This window comes from Oncorhynchus gorbuscha, unplaced genomic scaffold (genome assembly GCF_021184085.1).
Source record: "Oncorhynchus gorbuscha isolate QuinsamMale2020 ecotype Even-year unplaced genomic scaffold, OgorEven_v1.0 Un_scaffold_748, whole genome shotgun sequence".
NCBI lineage: Eukaryota > Metazoa > Chordata > Actinopteri > Salmoniformes > Salmonidae > Oncorhynchus > Oncorhynchus gorbuscha.
The window spans coordinates 240,854-252,920 of NW_025745791.1; the positions used below are offsets into that span (position 1 = coordinate 240,854).

Sequence of the window (12,067 nt, forward strand, 5' to 3'; positions counted from 1 at the left end):
TCTTCAGTCATTTAGGACGTTCCTCATCATGCAACAGGCTGATCAAGGCAGTGTCATCAGCGAACTTAACGAGGTGTCTATGAGGATGGGAACTAATACAACTATTAGTGTATGAGATGTATACTGACTCTCTGCAGACCAGGGTCATACTGATATACACTGCTCAAAAAAATAAAGGGAACACTTAAACATCACAATGTAACTCCAAGTCAATCACACTTCTGTGAAATGAAACTGTCCACTTAGGAAGCAATACTGATTGACAATAAATTTCACATGCTGTTGTCAAATGGAATAGACAACATGGGGAAATTATAGGCAATTATCAAGACACCTCCAATAAAGGAGTGGTTCTGCAGGTGGGGACCACAGACCACTTCTCAGTTCCTATGCTTCCTGGCTGATGTTTTGGTCACTTTTGAATGCTGGCGGTGCTTTCACTCTAGTGGTAGCATGAGACGGAGTCGACAACCCACACAAGTGGCTCAGGCAGTGCAGCTCATCCAGGATGGAACATCAATGTGAGCTGTGGCAAGAAGGTTTGCTGTGTCTGTCAGCGTAGTGTCCAGAGCATGGAGGCGCTACCAGGAGACAGGCCAGTACATCAGGAGACGTGGAGGAGGCCGTAGGAGGGCAACAACCCAGCAGCAGGACCGCTACCTCCGCCTTTGTGCAAGGAGGAGCACTGCCAGAGCCCTGCAAAATGACTTCCAGCAGGCCACAAATGTGCATGTGTCTGCTCAAACGGTCAGAAACAGACTCCATGAGGGTGGTATGAGGGCCTGACATCCACAGGTGGGGGTTGTGCTTACAGCCCAACACCGTGCAGGACGTTTGGCATTTGCCAGAGAACACCAAGATTGGTAAATTCGCCACTGGCGCCCTGTGCTCTTCACAGATGAAAGCAGGTTCACACTGAGCACATGTGACAGACGTGACAGTCTGGAGACGCTGCCTGCAACATCCTCCAGCATGACCGGTTTGGTGGTGGGTCAGTTATGGTGTGAGGTGGCATTTCTTTGGGGGGCCGCACAGCCCTCCATGTGCTCGCCAGAGGTAGCCTGACTGCCATTAGGTACCGATATGAGATCCTCAGACCCCTTGTGAGACCATATGCTGGTACGGTTGGCCCTGGGTTTCTCCTAATGCAAGACAATGCTAGAACTCATGTGGCTGGAGTGTGGAAGGCATTGATGCTATGGACTGGCCCGCCCGTTCCCCAGACCTGAATCCAATTGAGCACATCTGGGACATCATGTCTCGCTCCATCCACCAACGCCACGTTGCACCACAGACTGTCCAGGAGTTGGCGGATGCTTTAGTCCAGGTCTGGGAGGAGATCCCTCAGGAGACCATCCGCCACCTCATCAGGAGCATGCCCAGGCGTTGCAGGGAGGTCATACAGGCACGTGGAGGCCACACACACTACTGAGCCTAATTTTGACTTGTTTTAAGGACATTACATCAAAGTTGGATCAGCCTGTAGTGTGGTTGTCCACTCCAAATCCAGACCTCTGTGGGTTCATAAATTTGATTCGCATTGATAATTTTTGTGATTTTGTTGTCAGCACATTCAACTATGTAAAGAAAAAAGTATTTAATAAAAATATTTAATTAATTCAGATCTAGGATGTGTTATTTTAGTGTTCCCTTTATTTTTTTGAGCAGTGTGTGTGTATGTATATGTGTGTTTGTGTGTATTGTTGTGAATTGTTAGATACTACACTATTGGAGTTAGGAAGACCAGCATTTCTCTACAGCCCCAGTAACATCTGCTAACTATGTGGATGTGACCAATAGCATTTTATTTAATGAAGAAGCCATTTCTCTCTGCGGACCAGGGCCGTGACGAAGGCCATTTCTCTCCGCGGACCAGGGCCATTTCTCAGTCGTTAGAAAATGGTACTTGCAACGCCAGGATAGTGGGTTTGATTCCCGCTAGCATGACTTTCAGTTGCTTTGGATAAGGGCATCTGTTAAATGGCATTAATTATTATCATTATAATTAGATGCATTATTATATTAATGGAGTTGTGCTTAACAAACCGGTTGCAGAAAAGCCCATTATTATATTCATGGAGTTGTGCTTAACAAACCGGTTGCAGAAAAGCCCATTATATTCATGGAGTTGTGCTTAACAAACCGGTTGCAGAAAAGAGTGCTTTGACTGGGCTCTCCTCTTGTTTAATACAGAGGTTTACAGCAGACCTACCAAGTAGTTTTGGTTTACTAAATCATACATCAGCAACATTGCAGTAACCAGTTAGTGCAATATATATGGCCTGATTGTGTGTGGAGGCCTTCCCCACTGTGTTCTGTCTTCTCACTGCAAATGAATGTTCTCTCCATGCGTGGCTGCCACTACCCTTCAGACAACAGCTTGAGCTGCTGATTTATTGAATGCAGATGGGGAGATAGTGAGAGTACTGTTGTCACATTGCGCCGGACCTTTATCTTGTTCGCTAGCCGGGGGGGTGTTTCTGTTGATGGCCTGGGTGTTTCTGTTGATGGCCTGGGTGTTTCTGTTGGTGGGCTGGGTGTTTCTGTTGGTGGGCTGGGTGTTTCTGTTGATGACCTGGGTGTTTCTGTTGATGACCTGGGTGTTTCTGTTGATGCCAGTGTCTGGCGGCCCAGTGTCTGGCGGCCCAGTGTCTGGCGGCCCAGTGTCTGGCGGCCCAGTGTCTGGCGGCCCAGTGTCTGGCGGCCCATCGTGGCAGTGCTGGCAGGATGTGTCCAGTGTCTGGCGGCCCAGTGTCTCGCGGCCCATCGTGGCAGTGCTGGCAGGAGTCCAGTCCACCCAGGCTATCTTTCTGTGCTCTCGGTTGTGAATGAACTTAATGATTTCCTCAGAGTCAAACATGAAGAAAATACAATGTTGTATGTTCATGATCACCTTGCGGTTTCATGTTTCCCTGTTCGTAACAGTTTTCCACGGAGAGCGCCGCTTAGTGAAGTTGTCATTGATCCTGATATGTGTGATCAGTCATTCAACTCTGATGTAAAGATCAAGACACTGTTGAGCTCCGAGGCCTTGTCCTTGTATGTGTTGGCGACTTCTTTCTCTGACATTTTCTCCGTCTCCCATTCCTCTCTCCCTTTTCTCTCTCCACCCCTCTCCTCCTATCCTAGATGATGTGCGAGGTGATGCCCACCATCAGCGAGTCGGAGGGGCCTTCGGGTGGCCGGCGGGGGTCTGGCTCGCCTCTTCATTCGGACTCGGAGGGGCACTTTGAATCTCTGATGGTTTCCATGCTGGAAGAACGCGACCGGCTACTGGACACGCTGAGGGAGACCCAGGAGAACCTAGGCCTGACCCAGGGCAAGCTGCACGAGGTCAGCCACGAGAGGGACTCGCTGCAGAGGCAGCTTAACACCGCCCTGCCCCAGGTAAGAGACTTGAAGCTGGTGCTGCTGGTGCTGCTGGTGGTGCTGGTGCTGCTGGTGTTGCTGGTGCTGCTGGTGTAGATAGTGAGGCTGCTGATGCTACTGTACAGGACACATGGGTTCGGTTTACACTGCTCTGTGTTTTTATTTGTTACTTTTGATATATGGTGAAATCACATAAGGCCTGTTTCAAACTGGGTGGTCCTAGCCCTGAATGCTGATTGGCTGACAGCTGTGGTAAATCAGACCGTATTTAATGAAAACATTTAATTCTTTTCAGATCTGTTCTAATTTTAGTGTTGGAAAACAGTTTTTAATTCAGTGTTTGTGATGTATATGTGTGTTTGCACCCTGGCCTTGTTGTTGCTTAAATATACCATTTAATCTAGACTCTACAGCCCCAGTAACATCTGCTAACTATGTGGATGTGACCAATAGCATTTTATTTAATGAAGAAGCCATTTCTCTCACTACTGGGGTAGAGTTAGGAGAGTAGAGTTTGTTTAGCAGAGGGAACCTGCTGTATAAGTCCACACTAACTTTGTGGATGTGTGTTTAGCATTTTATGAAAATGAAGAAGCCATTTCTCCCTCTCAGCAGATGGGAGTGATTGATGCTCCACAGGGACTCTGGTTAAGGGGGGCCATTTCTCAGTCGTCCTTTAATGGTCCTTCAAGGCCAGGATAGTTGGGTTTGATTCCCTCAGCATGACCTTCAGTTGTCTTTGATAAGGGGATCTCAAGGTTAAATGGCATTGTTATTATCATTATAAACTGCATTATTTCATTCACGCGGTGCTAGAATATGTGATGGGCTTAATCCAAACCGGTTGCAGAAAAGCCCATTATTGATCATTCATGGAGTTGGATTAACAAAGGTTACACAAAAGAGGCTTTGGAAGTCATTGCAGTTGAGGGAGGAGTGCTTTGAGGGGGCTAGAACTGTTTAGATGAGACTAGGAGAGGTTTACAGAGCTACCAAGTAGTTTTGGTTTACTAAATGCATACATCAGCAACATTGCAGTAACCAGTTAGTGCAATAGGGTAGCCTAGATTGTGTGTTGGAGGCCAGTCCCACTGTGTTTGTCTTCTCACTGCAAATGACCCTGTTCTCTCCCTGCGTGGCTGCCACTACCCTGTTCCAGCCGTTTCTTGAGATGGGACTGATTTGAATGCAGATGGGGAGCCTAGGGTTGAGGAGGCAGAATAAGATTGAAGGTTTGCGCAGGAAGTAGATTATCTGGAAGATGGAGTCCGAATAGCGGGGGGGGTGTTTCTGTTTGGCCTGGGTGTTACTGTATGATGGCCTGGGTGTGTTGGATCAGCTGAGGTGATACTGTTGGTGGAGTTGACTTGGACCAGGGTGTTGTTGAGTGACCTGGGTGTTTCTGTCTGAAAGACCTTGGGTTTGTTTTGTTGTGAGTTTGAGCGGCCCAGTGTCTGGCGGCCCAGTGTCTGGAGCTGGGTTAATGGCAGCGGCCCAGTGTTCTGGCGTGGGTAGTAGTCTAAAGTGCCCTCTGTCTATGGCAGTAATCTGGCAGGAGGTGTCATCAGCTCTTGATTAACTTTCTGATCTGTAAGGATGTTGTTGAAATGGGCTAGTGATTTGTCAGAGTCAAATTGAAGAAAATACAATGGTTGTTGTGAATGACCACCTTGGGAGAGATGAGGGTTTCCCTGTCCCTTGGGGTTTTGGGTGAGGCACGTTGAAGTTGAGCATTGAGCCCTGTAGGAGTTGTCATGTTGTCTGTTGATCCATGTTCAACTCTGATCAGTAAAGATCAATTGGGACACTGGTTGAGCATCCGAGTGAACCTGTCCTTGTATGTGATTGGCGACTTCTTTTCTGACATTTTAACCGGAACCTGGAACTATTGGGTGGTTTCTCTTGTGACCACCCCTCTCCTCCTATCCTAGGTGTGAGGTTTGCCCACCATGAGGAGAGATTGGGTGGTTAAACATTGTCTACAGAAGAGGGCTAATGGGGGATTTGACATTGTGAACTCGGGCCCTCGAGGGGATTCATTGGTTTACGTTGTGAGGGCCTTGAGGGGACTAAAATGGTTTTACCATGCTGCGGGCCCACCTGGGATTGGGTGGTTTTACATTGTGCACCGGGCCCTGAGGGAGACCGTTGGAGATTAGGTTTCCTGAACCGGGCCCTGCAGGGGTCAGGTGGTTTACGTTACGTTGAACCGAGCCAATAGATGGCTGGAACCTAGAAAACCGCCCTGACTACCCAATTAATTGAGAACCGGAAGCTGGTGCTGCTGGTGTGCTGGTGGTCAAACCGGTGCCCTGTAATGGTGTTGGGTGGTTTTGTGATACAACCTGTAGGCCCTGAGGGGATTGGTGGTGCTTACATTGTGCACATGGCCCTGGTTTACACTGCTCTGGTTTTACATTTGAACAAATAGCTGCCCTGAGGGGGTGGTGGATAACACTCTAAGGCACTCTAAACCTCACAATTGGGTGGTCGATAGCCCGCAATGGCCCTGATTGGCTAGATCAGCTGTTTAAATCAGGTATGCCACGGGTATGACAACATTTCTCTTTTACTGTTCTAATTAAGTTGGAAAACAGTTTCTAATTCAGAGGTTTGTGATATATGGCCAATATACCCCCCTGCACCCTGGCCTTATTGCTTAAATATACCATTTAATTCTAGACTACTGGGGTAGAGAGAGAGTAGAGTTTGTTCCCACAAGCGGAGAGGGAACCTGCTGTATAAGTCCACACTAGCTGCATTTTGTTGTGTGTGTTTAGCTACGGGATGAAAGGCCCTAATTAGCCTTCTCCCTCAGCAGATGGCCTTAGTGATTGATACTCCACAGGGACTCTGGTTAAGGGGGGGGGTGGTAAGCCCCTCCCTATTACTGTAGTCCCTCAACCAGCCAGTGTAAAAGGCCTGGGTTTTAACCTTCTGTTGTCATTCTGGACGCTCTCCAAGGTTACACAAAGCACTTGTCCGTCCGTCAGATGAACTGCCGTTGCTGTGTCACGCGGTGCTAGAATATGTATGATGGGCTTAATCCTCCCTACCCTCTGTAACGGCCACTGCTGACCTCACGGATCACACACACACACACACACACACACACACACACACACACACACCAGTTACACACACACACACACACACACACACACACACACACACACACACACACACACACACACACACACACTGCTAGGCCTGTCTGACTGGTGGGAGTGCTGGAGAGGTTTCTGGTGAGATGAGACTGGACCCATGTTAGTGGATGGGGGGCCCACTGTTTGGGAAGGTTGCCTAGTGGTTAGAGTGGAGGGCGGCAGGGTAGCCTAGTGGTTAGAGTGGACCGGAAGGTTGCGGCAGAGGGTAGCCTAGTGGTTAGAGCGTTGGACTAGTAACCGGAAGGTTGCAAGTTCAAATCCCGAGCTGACAAGGTACAAATCTGTTGTTCTGCCCCTGAACAGGCAGTTAACCCACTGTTCCTAGGCCGTCATTGAAAATAAGAATTTGTTCTTAACTGACTTGCCTAGTTAGATAAAGGTAAATAAGATTGTGTTCCTACAGGAAGTAGTCCTATGGACTGTGACATGCATGTCACAGTCCGTAATCAGAACCAGCGGTGTAATTCTAAAGTGTTCATGTCAATTACGTATCTGAACTGGGTAGGTCATGGGCAGGAAGCACCTCAACCAGAGAATAACTCCGTTTTGTATACTGTGTCTCTGAGGTAAATTCAGGAACGTCTGTGGTTTGGCTGGTGAGTACATTTTGTCTAATGAAATTCCTTCCCTGAAGTGACCTTTGTTCTGGCTTTGGTTGTGGACTTTGATTGGTCTTTATTCAGACTGACCGTGTCTTCAGCTGTTGGTTAATATTAGTTTGTTTGTAGCCGAGGTAGTAGAGTCCTGCATTTCTCTTTCTACTGTAATAAAGAAAAGGTTCTCTCTCTTGATTAAGCCTTGCACCCGTCTGGTCGGTCTGTCTCTCTGTATGTGTGTATGATGGAGGCTCGGGTTTCAGTCCCTCTCACAAGGCACATCCTCGTGGTTTTACATTGTGAACCAGGCCCTGGGGATTGGGTGGTTTTACGTTGTGAACCGGGCCCTGTGGGGATTGGGTGGTTTTACATTGTGCACCGGGCCCTGTGGGGATTGGGTGGTTTACATTGTGCACCGGGCCCTGAGGGGATTGGGTGGTTTTACATTGTGAACCGGGCCCTGAGGGGTTCTACATTGGGTGGTTTTACATTGTGAACTGCCCTAGGGATTGGGTGGTTTTACATTGTGCACCGGGCCCTGAGAGGATTGGGTGGTTTTACATTGTGCACCGGGCCCTGAGGGGATTGGGTGGTTTTACATTGTGCACCGGGCCCTGAGGGGATTGGGTGGTTTTACATTGTGCACCGGGCCCTGAGGGGATTGGGTGATTTTACATTGTGAACCAGGCCCTGGGGAGATTGGGTGGTTTTACATTGTGAACCGGGCCCTGAGGGGATTGGGTGGTTTTACATTGTGCACCGGGCCCTGAGGGGATTGGGTGGTTTTACGTTGTGCACCGGGCCCTGAGGGGATTGGGTGGTTTTACATTGTGAACCGGGCCCTGGGGGATTGGGTGGTTTTACGTTGTGAACCGGGCCCTGAGGGGATTGGGTGGTTTTACACCTTGTGAACCGGGCCCTGAGGGGATTGGGTGGTTTTTGGGGTTGTGAACCGGGCCCTGGGGGATTGGGTGGTTTTACATTGTGAACCGGGCCCTGGGGGATTGGGTGGTTTTACATTGTGAACCGGGCCCTGGGGGATTGGGTGGTTTTACATTGTGAACCGGGCCCTGAGGGGATTGGGTGGTTTTACATTGTGAACCGGGCCCTGAGGGGATTGGGTGGTTTTACATTGTGAACCGGGCCCTGAGGGGATTGGGTGGTTTTACATTGTGAACCGGGCCCTGAGGGGATTGGGTGTCCTCTGTTAATAATGCACAAGGACCTGGAGTTCAATTAAACCAGCTGTTCTGGGCTCGCCAGACGATGGCCGGCACTGATACAAAAGCACATCAGAAACTTAACAAAGTTTAATTTCATTAAACTCTATCACACTAGTGTTATCCAGAGGAGGGGAAGAGTTATAGTTGTATTCTCCATAGCTGGACAATAGGATGAGAATCCCATAAAAAGCTGTTGGTTTCCTGTACCCTGCCCAGTTTTATACCTTGTTCCTCATTCCGTTTAGCTTCTCTTCTATTCTTTAGAGCGGTCGCTGACCTCACACGGCGTAACACTGTCCTTGGGAAACACCTCGCTTTCCTGTCGACCCTTCTCACATCTGGTGCACCAGAGAGGAAGACAGAGTGTTTTAACCATTTGTTCGGGGCAGAAATGGACTGATGCCTTGGGTGGTCGTCAGAATGCGGAACTCTGAAGAGAAGCAGTTCTATTGCTGATGGAAATGAATTCCTAGACATGTTCTTCACTTTTTATCTGCTCTAGAAATGCAAACTAAGGATTTTCATCTTTATTGGGTTCTGCACTGCTACCACCCACCAGTTAACTTCCAGTCCCGGCTGTAGCTCGGGGACCTCACCCTGCTGTTTGGGACGTGTCTGTCACCCTGCTGTTTGGGACGTGTCTGTCACCCTGCTGTTTGGGACGTGTCTGTCACCCTGCTGTTTGGGACGTGTCTGTCACCCTGCTGTTTGGGACGTGTCTGTCACCCTGCTGCTCGGACGTGTCTGTCACCCTGCTGTTTGGGATGTGTCTGTCACCCTGCTGTTTGGGATGTGTCTGTCACCTGCTGCTGTTTGGGCTCGGGATGTGTCTGTCACCCTGCTGTTTGGGATGTGTCTGTCACCCTGCTGTTTGGGATGGGTCTGTCTGTTTGGGATGTGTGTCTGTCACCCTGCTGTTTGGGACGTGTCTGTCACCCTGCTGTTTGGGGGACCTTGTGGAGTCGGGTCACCCTGCTGGGAACATGCTGTCTGTCACCCTGCTGTTTGGGATGTGTGTTTCACCCTGCTGACTGTCTGTCACCCTGCTGTTTGGGACAGGTCACCCTGCTGTTTGGGAATGTCTTTATCAGTGTGTGAGCCTGTTTGGGGGAGAGGGAACCAGTCTGTCATAACTGCTAGGTGATGGGCTAATTACACTCTGTCTGTGGGGGCGCCCCCAGTACACAGAGAGTGAACCACTCTGAACTGCAGGTGATGGTGACACTCTTTATCAGATGTGTGAGCCCAGGAAGAGAGAGGAACCAGTCTGTCATTCTGCTAGGTGATGGTGTCTACAGTACACCACGTCAGGATGTGTGAGCCCAGGAAGAGAGAGGAACCAGTCTGTCATTCTGCTAGGTGATGGTGTCTACAGTACACCACGTCAGGATGTGTGAGCCCAGGAATAGAGAGGAACCAGTCTGTCATTCTGCTAGGTGATGGTGTCTACAGTACACCACGTCAGGATGTGTGAGCCCAGGAAGAGAGAGGAACCAGTCTGTCATTCTGCTAGGTGATGGTGTCTTCAGTACACCACGTCAGGATGTGTGAGCCCAGGAAGAGAGAGGAACCAGTCTGTCATTCTGCTAGGTGATGGTGTCTACAGTACACTGCGTCAGGATGTGTGAGCCCAGGGAGAGAGGAACCAGTCTGTCATTCTGCTAGGTGATGGTGTGAGTTCAGTACACCACGTCAGGACAGTTCACTGCAATCCCCCACTGAGGAGTTGAGGAACCACCTGACATTCTTACTAGTAAAGGTTGTGGAATGTGAAAGACTGGTGCCCAGGAGGGCTTGGTACTAGGCTGTTCACTGCTGCCTGGCTGTTGGTGTGGACAGTTCACTAGCTATTGGAGGGGGTTGCTGTTGGGGGGGTTCACCTGCTATTGGGGGGCACCTGGCTGTTGGGGGACAGTTCACTAGCTATTGAGGGGGGTTGTCGGGACAGTTCACTGGTGGACCTGAGGGCTGTTGGGGGGACACCTAGCACCTGGCTGTTGGGTGGACACCTAGCTATTGGAGGGGGTACCTGGCTGTTGGGGGGACACCTAGCTATTGGGGGGGCACCTGGCTGTTGGGGGGACACACCAGCTATTGGAGGGGGGGGGACCTGGCTGTTGGGGGGACATCTAGCTATTGGGGGGGCACCTGGCTGTTGGGGGGGTGGCGGGTGTTGGGGGGGGACACCTAGCTATTGGAGGGGGTTGCTGTTTCGTTTGGCTGGACTCAGTGGCTGCATATCTGACTTATAAAGCTGGAACAGGAAGGGGGTGCCTCTGACGTGACTGATTGGTCTCTTTGTCCCTCAGATTGACATTGTCGGGGTACTAGCCTAGCTAATTCATGGTAACCTGGGGTAACAGGACAAACATGCACTAATTACAGGTGCCTCCAATGCACTGTGAGAGAGACTGGTTATGGAGCCAGACTGTAAGAGGGGGACCTATAGCAATAATATGTGTTGCCCCCCACCCCCTCCTGCCATGTCATCCCATTGCTTTTATTTGGCACCATTACACACCATGTCCCTCTCCCTCTCCTTCTCTCTGTCCCTCTCTCTCTGTCCCTTTCTCTCTCCCTTTCCTCTGTCCCTCTCTCTGTCCCTCTCTCTCTGTCCCTCTCTCTCTGTCCCTCTCTCCTTTCTCTCTGTCTCCCGGTCTCTCTGTCTTTGTCTCTCTCTCTTCCTCTTAATTCAATTTCAATGTTTCAATTCCTCTCTGTCTGGTCTTGGGAAGCACTGTGTAGGTGGGGAGTGGCTTTACCTGAAAGTTATCAGCCTGCTTGCTAATAGGGCCACACCCCTCCCTCACGTCTCCTGCTTTCCCTCTCCCCAGAGAGTTGCCCCTCTAGTGGAATGTACCAACATTCCAGGGCAGCGTGCTCATACATCCACAGCCCCTCAACCCTCACAGTCGGTAGTGAACTTCACTGTCAACCCTGTCAGTTAGTAGTAAACTATACTGACTGGGTTGTCGGGACAGTTCACTGCTGACTGGCGGGGTTGTCGGGACAGTTCACTGCTGACTGAGGGGTTGTCGGGACAGTTCACTGCTGACTGAGGGGTTGTCGGGACAGTTCACTGCTGACTGAGGGGTTGTCGGGACAGTTCACTGCTGACTGAGGGGGTTGTCGGGACAGTTCACTGCTGACTGAGGGGGTTGTCGGGGCAGTTCACTGCTGACTGAGGGGGTTGTCGGGGCAGTTCACTGCTGACTGAGGGGTTGTCGGGACAGTTCACTGCTGACTGAGGGGTTGTCGGGACAGTTCACTGCTGACTGAGGGGTTGTCGGGACAGTTCACTGCTGACTGAGGGGGTTGTCGGGACAGTTCACTGCTGACTGAGGGGTTGTCGGGGCAGTTCACTGCTGACTGAGGGGTTGTCGGGGCAGTTCACTGCTGACTGAGGGGGTTCGGGCAGTTCACTGCTGACGGGGCAGTTCACTGCTGACTGAGGGGGTTGTCGGGCAGTTCACTGCTGACTGAGGGGTTGTCGGGGACAGTTCACTGCTGACTGAGGGGTTGTCGGGACAGTTCACTGCTGACTGAGGGGTTGTCGGGGCAGTTCACTGCTGACTGAGGGGGTTGTCGGGGCAGTTCACTGCTGACTGAGGGGGTTGTCGGGGCAGTTCACTGCTGACTGAGGGGGTTGTCGGGACAGTTCACTGCTGACTGAGGGGGTTGTCGGGACAGTTCACTGCTGACTGAGGGGTTG

At 50.5% G+C, this 12,067-nt stretch overlaps 1 protein-coding gene across 2 annotated transcripts in view; it reads left to right on the top strand.

Annotated features, from left to right (window-relative positions):
- Positions 1-12,067, top strand: part of LOC124020014 (liprin-alpha-1-like) — a 91,359-nt gene that overhangs the window by 5,181 nt on the left and 74,111 nt on the right. For both annotated transcript variants that reach the window (XM_046335434.1, XM_046335435.1), the window contains exon 2: positions 3,130-3,387. In XM_046335434.1, the coding sequence (XP_046191390.1) occupies positions 3,130-3,387 (258 nt within the window). The remainder of the gene's footprint in view (positions 1-3,129; positions 3,388-12,067) is intronic.